The sequence below is a fragment of the Myotis nattereri genome (assembly GCF_964212035.1).
Source record: "Myotis nattereri genome assembly, chromosome: 9".
Classification (NCBI taxonomy): Eukaryota; Metazoa; Chordata; class Mammalia; order Chiroptera; family Vespertilionidae; genus Myotis; species Myotis nattereri.
Genome location: NC_138084.1, coordinates 5,990,584 through 6,006,144, shown reverse-complemented (window position 1 = coordinate 6,006,144; position 15,561 = coordinate 5,990,584). Strand labels below are relative to the sequence as shown.

At 50.8% G+C, this 15,561-nt stretch overlaps 2 protein-coding genes across 2 annotated transcripts; one reads left to right on the top strand and one right to left on the bottom strand.

Moving 5' to 3' along the window:
- Positions 1-1,809: 1,809 nt before the first annotated feature.
- Positions 1,810-12,100, bottom strand: CCS (copper chaperone for superoxide dismutase). Its single transcript, XM_081098378.1, has 8 exons — positions 11,316-12,100; positions 10,913-10,985; positions 8,161-8,298; positions 7,768-7,945; positions 7,129-7,189; positions 2,423-2,500; positions 2,240-2,343; positions 1,810-2,132 (listed from the first exon to the last, which is right to left on the bottom strand). The coding sequence occupies exons 1-8, from the start codon at positions 11,352-11,354 to the stop codon at positions 1,970-1,972; spliced, it is 834 nt and encodes a 277-aa protein (XP_080954504.1). The 5' UTR covers positions 11,355-12,100; the 3' UTR covers positions 1,810-1,969.
- On the top strand, positions 11,627-14,179 carry CCDC87 (coiled-coil domain containing 87; the record flags this gene model as incomplete). The annotated part of the gene is made up of 1 exon (XM_081098377.1): positions 11,627-14,179. One exon carries the CDS (start codon positions 11,627-11,629, stop codon positions 14,177-14,179), a length of 2,553 nt encoding a protein of 850 aa, XP_080954503.1.
- Between the last annotated feature and the right edge of the window lie 1,382 nt (positions 14,180-15,561).

Sequence of the window (15,561 nt, the reverse complement as noted above, 5' to 3'; positions counted from 1 at the left end):
ATTACAATTTCCTTTTTAAGAAAGTTTAAAAATGAATCAATGTAAAGAAAAGTATTTGGTGAATGATAGTACAGGTGGTTTGTGGACATGGCAGAAGTTGAGAGGTAACACAAAAATGTTTGAATTTGGTAAAGATTTTCAAACTGTGTGCTCTCCAGAGTCCGAGGATAGTCCACATCTGCTTCACAGATGGGGCTTCAAGATGCATGGACAGTGTTCTGTGATTAAAAACAAAGTTTGTAAACTATACAGCTAAGAGTCTAGAAGAAAGAAAAGCTAATGGGGATGGTGATTTTTAAGGGTTGAAACACAGTAGAGCAGTGGTTCTCAACCTGTGGGTCGCAACCCCTTTGGCGGTCGAACGACCCTTTCACAGGGGTCGCTTAAGACCATCCTGCATATCAGATATTTACATTACGATTCATAACAGTAGCAACATTACAGTTATGAAGTAGCAACGAGAATAATTTTATGGTTGGGTCACAACATGAGGAACTGTATTTAAAGGGCCAGAAGGTTGAGAACCACTGCAGCAGAGGATGGTGAGCAGTTTAGCCATAAAAGGGTTAAATCCAGCCTTACTTCCAGCAGGAAGGTGAGTGGAGGCCACCTCCTCTTGGACTCGGCTGTGGGCAGAGTCCAAGAGGAGTTCATGCAATGAGGCAGACGTGGAAAGACAGCCTGGGCCCCAGGATTAAAAGAATTTGGTTCCCCAAGAAACAAGGGGAGCTGGAAAGCAACCAGAGAGGTTAGGCAAGAAAGAGCAGGGTCCAAGGGCTGGGGCTAGCGGCACAGCCAGCAGCCTTCAGGGAGAACCAGGCAGGGCCTGGGAATGGGAGCAGAGCTAGGCACACCTCAGCTGAGGCCAGCTAAATGCGAAACCACCCATCTGGTTCCCCGCAGGCAGCGTCAAGGGCAAAGTCTGTACTCCGGCAGCCCACGTGTCATGAGAGTTTTTTTTTGTTTTGTTTTGTTTTTTTTAAAATATATTTTATTGATTTTTTACAGAGAAGAAAGGAGAGGGATAGAGAGTTAGAAACATCGATGAGAGAGAAATATTGATATGCTGCCTCCTGCACACCCCCTACTGGGGATGTGCCCGCAACCAAGGTACATGCCCTTGACCGGAATCGAACCTGGGACCCTTCAGTCCGTAGGCCGACGCTCTATCCACTGAGCCAAACCGGTTTCGGCCATGAGAGCAGTTTTGTCATGGATGAGCAAGCCTGACGCAGTCCAGTGCGGGTAGGGGTGGGCAGCAAAGCAGATAGATGAGTGGGGAGGACCAGAATCCCTGGCCCCACACACACACCCTTGGATATCGGCCATCTCTGTGAGACGGGAGCTTGACTAGGGCTGCCTCCAGCACCCAGTTTGGTTTCAGAATCACAGCCACTGCTCCTTTAACTTACCAGGTGCCAGGCCCTGTGCTAAGCACTTATTAGATTAATTTAGAATCTTCCTCTTGTGCGTAAAGAAATTGATTCAAGACAGATTGCTTTTTTAAAGGGGGGACGCACTGGGAGGATGTAGGAGTATCCCTTGACCCCCAGGTCCGGAGCTGGCTGTCCACACTGGGTTCCGGGGCCACAGTGAGGGGGGGAGACAGGCACAAACAGCAATATGACTGTGTGGTCCTTCACTGTGATCCTGAGGAGGATGGGGCCCTCAGGAGGTGTGTGGATTTAAATCCAGTTTTGTTTGGCTCCAAAACACAAGAGCTGGCTCTCGAAAGGGAGGGCAGGGGCAGAGGGACTGGGTTCACCACGCCCATGGGACCTGGGGACACGGACAAAACAGAGCTCCATATGAATAGAAAAACTTTACTTTGCCAAGGGAGCGTCACAGCAACCCCTGCACACCCTGTACCCTTGTTCCTGGACTAGGCAAGCAGGGCTCCCCCATCCCCTGGAGGAGGATGGCATCAGCTGGGAGGATGGTGGGCCTGAGACTGAGGCGGAGGCCCTGCTCAGAGGTGGGCAGGGGGCTGGGATGGCTGCGGCGGTTCCTTCCGTCCCTTGCCAGCAATGGGCCGGCCTCGCTCCTCCCAGATGGTAAGGCCGTCGCAGGCGCAGATCTGCTTGGGGTTCTGGAAAAGGCCAGCGGAGCGTGCGATGATGCCACAGGCCAACCTGCAGAAGAATGTGTGGTCAAGAGTGGGCACTTGTCTGGGCCGCTTGTGGGGTCCGCAGGCACGGCTGGCAGAGCACACCCTCCTGCCGGGGGTGGCATTACCCACCTCTCTCCTGAGTTCCCCGTGATCTTGGATAAGGGATGGCCGCCCCGGCCCAGGTCGTCTTCTCCCTCATCAATGACCAGGCTTCGGCCAATCACATCCCATACCTGTGAGGGGAGACAACAAATGGCCTCAGACAGTGTACCCACCTGTGAGGAAAGGTCCCCCCTTTCTTTTCCAGCTTACCTTCAGCTGCTCATCCTCTATCCTGAAGATGGCTTGGCCATCAGCATCAGCGTGGACATTCCCCAGGTCTCCCCGGTGCTGCAACGAGACCCAGGGGGAAAGAGCATGTGGAGCACAGCTGCTAGGTTCTGGCTTCCCAGTCTCTGACTCCCCCAAAGTACCAGAGTCCCCCTGTGGGTACAGTCGGGTAGGATAAAGAGATGGCCCAGGACGCAAGGAAGCCAACTGGATGCTCCCTCCCTGGAACCGAAATCCTGGGCAGGATGAGAGCACCCTGAAAACAGCCAGTGACTCCTTCCTGGGAAGCCATGACCACTGGACCAGGCTGTTTCTCCCACGAGGCCGTTGCCAGCCTTGCCTCCTGGCCTCAGAAGCTAACCCAGTTCCTACTTCTTCCCAAGCCCAGTTCTCCAGCCTCCTGATGACTCTGAGCCCTTGGCAATCAACCTGCAGTTCCTCTGGGCTTAAGCTGGCCACGCTTGGCTTCTTGACCCTTAGAGGCAGCCAGCATCCTTTCCCTGATGGCCAGCCTCCGAGAACAGAGAGAAGAAACACAGGGGCCAAGGCCTGTCCAGGCTCTCCCCAGAAGCTGGCTCTGCCCTGGAAGGTAACAAAAATGTAACACACCTACTGAGCATCCCCTAAATCAGTGTGGACGGAAGGGGCCACATGCTGACCTGACAAGCTCAGGGGAGGCCTGCATGGCGGTCTTGCAAACTCAGAGACCTAAAGTCACCACAAAGGATGGTCTGAAATTAAACTTTAAAAGCAGTGATGGTGGGCAGTTACGTCCTAGGCCGGTATCTTCACTCACAAGGTCAACCTTTACTTTAACTGAGCCTGTCTGTCTTTTTGCATCTATGATAACATACCCTTGAAATGTCTGGGTAACTTGTAACTTCCTTTTTTTTTTTTCTGGAGCCCCTGGGGCACAACCAAATGTGCTGGGTGCCAGGACAGATACCACAAATTCCTTCATTATCATGTTAATTGATCCTGCACCCACCTAAGTATGTGTCCATCATTTTACTTTTTATCCAATCCCAGGGGTTTCCCCTGTTTTGCTTTATCCCTCCTCCTTAATCTATCACCAATGAATTTCATGTAACCCACCTACGTCCCTCCTTTGATTGCAATGTATAAATACAAATGTAACGCGCCATTCTCTGGAGCATTATCTCAATATGTTGAGGTTCTGCTTCCTGGCATATGTGGACAGTTAGGCTCAAATAAACTCACAAAAATTCCTTACAGGTTTCAATGGTTTTTTTACATGAACATCTGACACCCTCTGCCAGGCATGAGGGGTGCATATGCAGTCACCACCCTCAAGGGTTTGCAGCTCAGTGGGAGCCAGATGTGGGACAGAGGAGTGGTTATGACAACAGGGTTAGTACAACAGTGTATATTCTAGTGACAAGACCTACTGATGAGTCACAGAGACTCACATCTGTGCAAATAAACTGTCCCCAACCTGACACTTGGGCAGAAGCAAGTGCCTATGCCTGTGTGGGACGCAAAGCATGTCACTGTATGACGGGTTTGACAAGCAGCAAGAAGAGCCACTTCTCTTTATCTTGTTTCTCAGAGAGAAATCTGCTGCTTACATCTGGCTCTTTCGTTGCGTCCTGTGTTGGGGCTTTTATGGTAGAAAGATAAGGAGGGGGAGGCAATGACACAGGGCCTTGGGGAGCGTTTTCAGGACTTGGCTGAGGGAGCAGTAGAGGAGTGCAGCTCAGAGGTGCACCCCAGAAGAGGGTCAGGAGGGGCAGCCTTTCCAATCCCTCCTCGACACAGGGGGTGGAACTGGGCCAGGTGGCCTCAAACGTCACACCTAGCAGCCCAGCAGGGCCTGCCCCCTCAGGCACTGGGGAGCCACGAAGGGCTTCAGGCTGGGGCATGACATGGTGACCCCACGCTCTGGAGCAATCCCTCCGGTACAGAAGCACTAAGTGTTTGAAGAGAAAGGAGAGAAGGGGAGGAAGCTGAGACCACTTTAGGAGACATGAAACAGGACAACCAGGCGTGGATGTAAATTCCCACATTGAACTCTTTTCCATCTGGCCAAAACCAGAAGTTGAAATCCAAAAGGAACCTGCCAGTCGTCATGGTCACCTTGGCCATGCAGCTTTTGCTCAAATCCTCCTCTGTCTACATCAAGGGCTTGGGCACAACAGAGCAACTGGCTCCAGCTCCTTCTGATTCTCGGCCCGGACCAGGGCCTGAGTCACGGGGTGGCCTCTTGCTCTTCAAAAACCTTCACTGCATGAGAGACTCGGGCTGTCAGTTCCCAGATGCTTCTAGCAGTTTCATGTCTCGAAGGCTCTGCCTGTGGTGTTTCCTCTGTTGAGCCTGCCATTCCCACTCCTGCTTGTCAAACCGGCCTGATTCCTGCTCAGCCCCGTTCAAGGCTCAGTGAGGAAGACCGCCTGTAAGGTGCACCTCCCCTGTATTCACACCTGCGTGCTCCCCTGAAGGTGGGCTGCGCCTGGTGTCACTTTCAAGATTAGGTTACTTTTTTTTCTCCCCAGTTTTACTTTTTCCTTTGTTTAAACAAATGTGCGCCACAGTGCTTCAACAAGTAAGGCAAATGACATGAATATGAAAGCTGCAGTTTGTAATATACCACACCTAGAACCCAGAGATGGCGAATTAGACTAAAGTGGCAGTCATTCTAATTAAACAATCAGGATGACTTGGCTTGCAGCATGGAAACTGTCGATATAGGTTTCTTTTCTCTTAATGATCAGAGGTCCCACATTATCCCCAGTCTTTTCATTGTGTTTTGTGAGAGCTCCATCGCAGAATGGGAACTTTTTAGACCTCCAACAACAGGTTACAAAAAGAAGTATGGCTTCAGTTTCCGATGCCCCTCTCACTCCCTTCCTCCAGGGAAACCAGCTGCTGTGCTGTGAACTGCCCTGGGGTGAGCCCCACGCGGCCAACATGTCTGGCCAACAGCCATGGAGTCCCCCAGGCCTGCCAACAGCCGCATGAGCCGGCGGCGTGGAAGCGGGCCCTCCCACCTTGAGCATGGAGATGGCTGCGGCCCCGGCCAGCACCTTGGCTGCAGCCTGAGAGACCCTAAACTGCACCCAGAGAACATGAGATGAGAAATGCTTGTGGTTTTAAACCCCTAAGTTTGGAGTAACTTAGTTCACAGCGATATATAACTGATACACGAAACACAAGCATGCCCCGGGGCAATGGACCTGACAGAAAGGCTTCTCAAACTCTGGGGGGGGGGGGGGGGGTGGAGTAAAAACTTTTTACCATGAGAAATGTGACAGCTGTCAAAAGTAAAAAAAAAAAAAAAAAAATCAGTTCCATGAACTATAAACACACACCATGTTTTCATTTGTGTTGTGGCAGAAGGTCCTGGGGGGTGGGGTGTGAAGAGGAGTCCTCAGCTCCCAGGACCAGGACCCAGAGCTTGCCTGGTACTGAAACCCGCATGGGGGAACACACAACGCAGGAAGTGAAGTAGGTGGCATTAGGGGTGTGAGGACAGGGCATTAGGAAACATTAAATCACTTGTTTGACATCCAGGACAAAGTTTCCATTTGGTGTTCACAGGCCTTTTGCACCTCTCTAACATCTGCTACTCACTTGAACAAAGATAAAGGGACCTCAGTCCCTGGCAGGACACAGAACTCGGTTTAAGCCTGAACTGATTTATTTCTACAATGATCCTCCTATTCAGGCTGGAAGTACTGGTTTTTCATTCTCTGTGGCAATTATCAAGTGTCTTGTTAAAAAATCAATCTACCTTCATTATGTCTTGCTTTGATTCAAAATAATGGTGAAGGGCCACGGGTGTAGATGAAACAGGACTGGCCATGAGGTGGTGACTGCTGAAGCTGGGTAAAAGGGACCTGCTGGTTCAGGACAGTAGTTTCACTATTTTATTTATTTATTTTTTAAAATATATTTTATTGATTTTTTTACAGAGAGGAAAGGAGATAAATAGAGAGTTAGAAACATCGATGAGAGAGAAACATCGATCAGCTGCCGTCTCACACCCCTTACTGGGGATGTGCCTACAACCAAGGTACATGCCCTTGACTGGAATCGAACCCGGGACCTTTCAGTCCGCAGGCTGACACTCTATCCACCGAGCCAAACCTGCTAGGGCGAGTTTCTCTACTTTAGAATATGTTTGAAACTCTGTGACAGACTACAGCACTAAAAATAACCAAATTTACCTAAAGAAAATCAATGAGTAATAATTTAAATCAAAACATTGAGTAACTAATGGAACAAGCAGTACTCAAATAGGGCAAACATCATTAAGGCAACACGTGACTCACTATCGATGAGAAAAACACTTCTCTGGTGAAAAATGAAACTCTGGGACCAGGAGTTGGAGCACTGGGGAATGGCCTGTCCAATTTAGGTAAAACCTTCAACTTCTACACCATCACCTCCCCAGGAAGCTTTCCCACTGCCCATGCCCTTAGGGCTGCCGCAGGGGCTTGCTCTGGGCTCCCAGGGGCCTCCAGCAGCATTCTCACTGTGCTGCAACCAGAGCACTCAGTGGTCGCCCCTCCACTGACAGAACGTGTCACAAATGCTCCTAACTGGAACGAAGTGAAGGGAAAAGACCCCAAAAAGGCATCTCACTCAAAGGCCCCACGGGCTGCTTGCCTGTCTCTGGAGACCTAGGGCTCTGTCTCAGCCTAAGCCTCACAGAGCTGGACACTTACCCGGTCAGCGTCCCGAGGGCCCCCATGAGATGTTCCATCGGGGTTAAAGTGGTCCCCACAGCTGAGAAGAAAAGGTAGCAGGTAGGCAGTGAAACAGCAGCTCACAGGCCAGACGATCCATCCTCTTACTTTAACTACATTTGTTTCTGTCTTTCCTTCATTCATGCATGCATGCATGCATTCATTCAACAAACAGGCTCACTCTATGCCAGGCTTTGGGTTGAGGGTACTAAGAAGAGTCGAACATTGGTCCTGCCCTCAATAAGCTTCTAAGGGAGACACAAATAAGTAAACTACTAATCGATGACAAACACCATGACACAGGGAGTCACCGTGTCCAGGAGTCCCCTTCTATCTTAGAGACAGTAAGGTGGCTATGAGCAGGACCATCAAAGTCAGGTTTTGGTTCAAATCCCCACTCTACTATTTACATGCTCTGGGGCCTTTGACAAATCATTTAACCTCTTCGATCCTCAGTTTCCTTATCTGTAGAATGGGCCTGTGTGTATATGCTTCACAGAGTACTTATGAGGACCAAGTATGAAAGTGCGTGTAAAGGGCTGAATATAGCCCCCTGCACATAGTGAGTACACAACTGGGAGGATGAGGATGCCGCAAGGGAGGTTGCAGACAACTTACCTGTTGCAGTTCCTTGTGAGGTCCCCGAACTGATGGACATGGAGTCCGTGTGGCCCAGGCTCCAGGCCATCAATGGTTCCCTCAATGAGGCAGCGCTCAGGGGTCAGCTGTAGGAAGCGCACCACCCCCTGCACAGGGCCGGGGCCCCCTAGAATGGCCACTGCTGCCCCCAGATTCTCTGCAAGGTATTAGACACCTGGGTTGGTTTGCCACCTCACCCAGACCCACCTCTTCATCAGCTGGGGAAGGGCCTGGAGGGAGCCCCACATAACTTTCACACCTTCTCCAAAGTCTCTCCAACCCAAAGTCACAAAATCCTATGGTTAGATTTATACCAGTCCCTGGCCACCTCCCTCCCAGAAAGGCAAGGCCAAGACCACAGTAGTTACTCACGCAATAGGCCCGTGCCCATGCCCTTGAGTACCGCCTGCCGCCCCGTTCCTTCTAAGAGGGCCTGCACCTCCTGGCTGGGCAGGGTGGTCTGCACCAGGACCATCTGGTTCTCCAACTGCACCTCTACACTCTGGACACCTGGGAGGAAAGGAGGGGCAGAGGGCAGCAGAGGGCTGGCACCCCTGCGCTGGGAACAGGGAGGAGAGAAGCACAGGGTGATTCCCATCCCCATCTTTACCAACCTCCCATGGCTGGAGGCAGGCTCGGAAGTTGCCTTCTAGCTGCGTAAGGCCCTTAACCTCTCTAAGGCTGTTTCTTTATAAAGAAAGTGAGGATAATGTCACCAATCCCAGGATTGTTGTGAGTCCTTATTACATGCCGGGCGTTATCTATAACTTTTGAAACATACGTAATTTTTAAAAATATATCTTTGTTGATTTTTTTTACAGAGAGGAAGGGAGAGGGACAGAGAGTCAGAAACATCGATGAGAGAGAAACATCGATCAGCTGCCTCCTGCACACCTCCAGCTGGGGATGTGCCCACAACCCAGGTACATGCCCTTGACTGGAATCGAACCTGGGACCTTTCAGTCGGCAGGCCGATGCTCTATCCACTGAGCCAAACCGGCCAGGGCCATACATAATTTTTTAAAAAATGTTTTTTATAAAATCAGGCTATCAGAGTAGCATTATTCATAATAGCCAAAGGTAAAAACAATCCAAATGCCCATCCACTGATGAATGGATAAAAAATGTGGTATTTCTAGACAGTGGAATCCTGTTCAGCCATATAAAGGAACGAAGCACTATGCACCACAACATGGATGAACCTTGCAAACATTGTAATGAGAAAGCCAGTCATAAAAGGCCACATATTAGATGATACCATTCTGGAGGAAATGTCCAGAATAGGAAAATCTGTAAGGACAGGAGGGAGATTAGGGGGTAGGAGCATAGGAAGGCAGTGCTAAAGGGTTCAGTTTCTTCATGAGGTGATGAAATATAATTGATAGCGGTGACGGTTGCACAACTCTGTGAGTATACGAAAAACCACTGGACTGTATACTTTAAGTGGTGATTTTGTGATATGTGAAGTACATTTCAATAAAGCTCATACGTACATAAGAAAGGGTTCTAGCACCATCATCATGAGAGCGAACATGGACTGAGCATGCACTGTGGGCTTCTTCGTACTTCACCTATAGTAACTCCTTCCACACTCAAGTAACCCTGTGAGCTGATTACTATTATCCTCATGTTACAGATGAGGAAACTGAGGCACCGAGAAATTAAGAAACTTGCTCACAGTCACATTGTAGTAAACTGTGGAACTGGAATGCATCCCAGGCAGCCTAGCTCCAGAGCCCGAGCACGTCACCTGGACACTGCTCACCTGATAAGCAGCCGCCAGCCTCCAGCTGGGTTGGGACCCCCTCCTCTGCCCTCCTGTGGCAGCTGCCACTTCCCCCTCGTAACTCACGCTGCACTGACTTAAGTCCTCTGTGAGGGCAGGAGCTGTGTGTGTTCCACGAGGGTCAGGTTCAAGAGTCAGTATGTCTCAATTGCCCCCCAAGTCCCCAAAGTCACCCCTGTGAGAGTACACAGCCTGTGGGATAACTCTGACACATGCTGAGTTTTGCAGAGCATCAAGCCAACTCAAAAAAGGAAGAAAGGGACTTCCCTTTTATTCAGATATTCAGGGCTCCCAAGCCTTTTCAGAGAACCCTTGAATCCTCTAAATGTTGCTCTCACCTGTAGGGCTTACAATCATGCTCTTGTTCTTCTTTTTTTTTTTTTTAAAGGGCCATGCAAATCTTCCCTGTATTATTCCAATTTTAGTATGCGTGCTGCCAAAGCGAAGACCATCATTCTGCTCTGACCTCAGTAAGTGTGTTTGCTGCACTGTAGGGTAAAGCCCAGGGGAGCCATGGGCAGCCCAGAAGACAGGTTAAATGAGGCATTTCATGCCATGCTCAGCTAGCGCCCTGTGAACTGAATGCTACTGACCATTGGCCTTCCCTTTATCTTTCGTTTCCCTCCTCCGTATCCTTTCAACATGGAGGAGGCCAGGGTCAGGCAAAGTACTGATCCTCGTCCTCAGGGAGCTCACAGGCTGTGGGAGAACTCGGACTATGCCTGGGTTAACCATCAGGCAGAGAAGGGAATAACAGACAAGGTGCCTGCTCAAAGGAGGCAGAACTGAGAAATGCAACCGGGAGGAGGCAGCACGTGAGAGAAGGGAATATTGGGGCTGTGGCTCCAAAAGGTCTCATCGGCTGCTTCTTCAGAGCCCCTGCAGCATCCTGGACACTGCCGGGGACCAGGGAGCATCCGTAAGAGATCAGGCAGACACAGACACCTCCTCCCCTGCAAGAACAAGGCAATTCTGGGAGCATTTGAGGCCTTGTTCCCTGGCACAGATCATAAGTTTGGCTCAAATAAACTCAGAAAATTTTCTCTAAAAAAGGAACAGGGCAATTCTGTGAAAAGGAAACCCTACAAATAACCAAACTGTCCCTCACTTTTACACACATCAGGATGGTGATACTGTCCTCCTCTGGCAGGTGAGGAAGCAAACGAGGCTAGAAGGTTACACAACTTATTTGAGGCCACAAAGCTTGGCAGGCAGCCTGTCCAAACCCAAAGCTGAGGCTTGGCGCCTTCCCTTGCCTCAAGGAAGTAGGGTCTAAGAGATTTGCCTGCCTCTCCCGGAGGCCTCTGGACGGTTCGCAGAAAATGCACTGGCTCTTACCTGGCACCCCTTGCAGGGACCTGCGCACTGCGTCCACACAGCTCTGACAGGTCATCTGCACGGCGAACTCCAACTGCAAGGAAGGTAGGGACCGGCCGATGAGAGCTGAGAACCCCTCTTGCGTGACCCTGTTTCACTACCTCCCCTACAACCACCCCAGAGGCCTGGGGAAACGCCTGACCCCTCTCCAAGCGCCTTCTTCATTATCACTCAAGATCAATTCAGGACAACCAGCCTCCAACAGTAAAGCCAAGGACTCTCCTACTATCGCACTTTGCAATCCAGATCCCCAGGTCCCGCTCCTAGTGCCCGCTTCTTCCTTCCCCTTCTCGAGGTAACGATCACCCCTAGGGGTCGTGGCTCTCTGTCCCGCGAGGCTCCCACATGAGGCGTCGACCCTCACCGTGCAGGCGGTCTCCCGGTCCCCCGAGTCCGACGCCATCTCGGACCCAGTCACTGACAGGAGGACCTTAACAGCTCGAGTCCTACAGCGGAAATCCAAGCAGTATCACGAGGAGGCGGAGCCTCGGAAGCCAGGCTTTGCCCCGCCTCCTGGCGCGTGCGCACGCAAGGCCCGCCCATCTCCAATGTTCCAGGCCGGGGGGCGGGAGAGGAGCACTGACCGCGCAAGCGCACTCTGACTATGAGGTCCCTGGTTGCCTTAGTAACCGTTTGGACGCCTCTACCTCGACAGCTTACCGCGCCAACGCTAAAATGGAGCCCTTTAAACCTGAACCTGAGCTCCAGCGGTTTTATCACCAGTTGCTGCATCCGCTGTCGATCTTCCCCAGAAGGAAGACGTACGCAGAGCCTCCGAAGCGCCTCCCGCAGGAGGTCCCAATGCTACCGTCCCTACCCGTCTCACGGCTGACCGTGGCATCACTGTGCCGCCAGGTGTCCAAGCGGCTGGCCCGGTGCGAGCTGGAGGAGCCGGTGCCTCCCGCGGGCCCTCTCCGTTTCCGAAAGGTCATCTTGGACGAGTTGAAGTGCAGCTGGCGGGAGCCTCCCCCCGAACCTAGTCTGAGCCACTTCAACAACCAGAGGCTGCGGAAGCGGGTGCTGGTTTACGTGCTGCTCAGCTGCGAGCAGCTCTTCTTACACTACCTGCGCCTGCTGAAGACAATGCCGACTTCCACGCACGTCTTCACTGAATCCGCCACGCTCACCCGGTTGGCCGCCAACCTCGCCAGGGATTGCACAATCTTCCTCACCAGCCCCGAGGTCTACCGTGGCCTGCTCGCCGACTTCCGCTCCCTGCTGAGAGTACAGCAGGCCCAGGGCGGCGTATTCAAGCTGCGCCCCTCCGGACCCCCTGCGGCTTCCAAGCCTCCTAGGCCTCACGGAGCCAGCTCTGCCCAAATACCACACTGCAACCTCAACCTGAGCTATCTCATCCAACTCAGCCGCTCGCGAGAGCTTCTCAGTGAGCCCAGACCCGATCCTGTGAAGGAATTAAAGTCCATCCCTCAGCTAAAGAAAAAGACTCTTTGCTGGCTGCCTGCCATGCAAAAGAAGGGAGAAAGCTTCACTTCCTCACAGATTGAGTCATTGCCCCGGTATTCGGTGGCTGTCACCAGCATGTCTCCGCGCACCTCCTATTTGCCTTTCTACGCCCAGCTTCATAGGGGCCGGTCCATGCCCTCTCTGCGCGAGGGCTGGAGGCTAGCAGATGAATTGGGCCTTCCTCCCCTCCTCCCTCGTCCCTTGACCCCACTGGTCCTGTTTGCAGAGAGCAAACCAGAGCTGATAGAGGACATGGTGGCCGAGGACCTGAAGCAGATAAGGAAGAACACGAAATTGGAGCGGACTCGCTACGCACCAATGGACTCAGGTGTGTCCCCGCTCCTGGGGGCCCTGACCCACCACCCAGCCACAGCACATCGCATAGAAGAGCTGCAGAGAATGTTGAATGAGGAAGAAGAAACCTCTGGGCAGTGGGGCCCCCAATTCCCCAAACCCCCTCCACTTCATCCACAGCCAGTGTCAGTTACTTTGAAGCTGAGAGATCAGATCGTGGTCCAGGCAGCTGGGGTACAGGTCTCTAAGAGAAAGTTTTTGGATTCCTTCCACGTTGAAGAGACCGGAGCCCTGTACAACCACCTAATTGGTGAACTGGATTCCAAACTGATCGAGGAAATGGATATTGATCGCTTCATTGGTAATAGCATCAGGGAGGTCTATAAGGAGTTGATGAGCCGTGTCTCTATTGACCACTTCTCTTTTGACCAGGGACCCTTGATTGAGCCAGCAGCCAGTAAAGACTGGTCAGTGTTCCTATCCTCAGCCTTTCTGCATCAAGATAAACGGCATCGTGTCATCAACCCCAAGCTGGTTGGTCTTTGTCCCAAGAGAGTAACCACTTTCCAGTCCTCTCTTTCATTGTTCCAAGTAAGCAAAGGTTGGAAGAGACGGCCAAACAAGACCTCAGGAATGAACTGGTTGAAAAACCTCTTGTGTTCGGATGACTATTTCAAACACCTCACCAACCAGGAGACAGATTTCCTCCATGTCATCTTCCAAATGTATGAAGAGGATGTTCCTGTGGAGATCGTGCCCCCTGTCAGAGAGTCCCTAAAGTTTCAGCACCCACCTCCATTGCTAGAAGATGAAGAGCCAGATTTTGTGCCAGGAGAATGGGATTGGAACACGGTGCTGGGGCACCGTCTAGAAACTAGGAGGGCCAGCCTCCTGGGAGAACCCCACAGAATCCCGAGCCTGCAGAAGCGTCTGCAGCGGTTGTGGTCCATTCTTGAGGTTCCTGACAAGGACCGGATGGACATGGCTATCAAGTACAGCTCCAACGCCCGCCTGAGGCAGCTGCCTTTATTGCTGAGTGCCTGGGAGCAGACCGTGCAGCCCATTCAGCTGCGGGAGATATTGCTGGGGAAACTGGAGCGGTTTGAGCGACACGCCTCTGACCCCAACCGTTTCTTCCAAAAGACTAGCATGGATCTGACTCGTTTATTGGAGGAGAATCAAGTCCGAAACCGCCTACACAGGAAGCTCAATCTAATGGAGGCTCCGTTGGTTTCGCTCCTGGAGGAGGTTGAGGTCATCTTTGGTGAGCCAGTGACGTTCAAGGGGCGGCGCTACCTGGACAAGATGAAGCTTGACAAAGTGGAGATGCTTTATTGGCTGCAGCAGCGGCGCCGGATGCATCAACTGGTTGGGACCCAGAATGCCTCCCACTGGTCAGCCATGTTCAAGAAGCTCAGCACGAAGCCTTTAATAGCCCCTAGGAATACTCCCAGTCCAAGTGACCGCTAATCCCTCCCTCAACCCCCAACACCCAGCAGCTCATCCAGACCTCTTGACTGCTTGGGAAGAAGAAATATTTGGGAGTGCAGGGTTCAAGAACATTGTGCTTCCAACTACCAAGGGACTGAGATGAATACTTTATTTTGACAGTGAAATTCTCATAAAAGAATCCCCAAGGCCAGTATCCCCATTTATGTCAAGCTAAGCACTGTACAGCCAAAATCTCATGTATCAAAAGAACTGAGTCCATCACTTGGAGTTCATTGTAATGGAAACCCATCACCTTCGGAATATCTGGGCGTTTCTATCATGCTACATTAAATGGGCTGACAGGGCCCCCAATCAAAAGGCTCTGTTGCCTAAATGGTTGCCTTCAGAGCTAGGGCCCTGGAGTTAGTAGATGTGGGTTTAAATTCTGGTTGCGTACCTTGGGCAAATTAGCTGTTCTGCACCTGGACCACCATATGTCAGGTGAAGGGTTGAGTCCAGATTGTCACTTCTTCCAGTTTTAGCATAAACTTTTTTATTAAAATTTTATCAGTTCTTACAAGCATACGGTACAAAGTATACAAGGGTATGTACTGAAAAGTAAGTCTCCTTTCCATCCTTACCTCTAGTAACTCAGTTCCCCACCCTGGGGGTTACAACTGTGACCAGTTTCTTGTGCATCTTTCCATTTCCTTATTCAGAAAATAATTATTGAGTACCTACTAGCTATTTTATGCTTGGTTTTAACACTGAACAAAACAAAGATCCTTACCCTTTGTAGTTTACATTCTATTGAATAATAAGATGTTAGCAGGTGATAAGTACTGTGAAAAAAAAGAAAAAGAGTAGGATAAGAGGGGGGAAAAGGGTGAGGGATGTAGTTTTAATTAGGGTAGTCAGTATAAGTCTCGGTGGGAAGGGAAGATCTGAGCAAAGGGTTGAAGGAGGGGAAGAAGTGAACCCCATTTAGGACAACTTACCTGACAGCCATTGCAAAACTCTTAGGCAGGCAGGTAAGTGGGGTGTCTCAGAAAGCAAGGTGGCCAGTGTAGGTGGAGCAGAGCTGGGGGAGAGATGAGTCAGAGGGGTCATGACAGGGTGCCAAAGGGCAAGTTAGGTCATGTAAGGCCTTATAGGCCATTGTATAGCCTATGCACATATGAGCATATGTGTATATATTATCTATACATATGCTTATAACTAGCATTCTGTACCTCTGCTTTTTAAACTATTTTTATTGATATATTTTTAAAAGAGAGAGAGATTGATTTGTTGCTTCACTTATTTATGCATTCATTGGCTGATTCTTGTATGTGCCCTGACTAGGGATTGAACCTTCAGTTTTGGTGTCAGGTTGATGCTCCAACCAACTGAGCTACTCGGCCAGGCCTGTACCTCTGTTT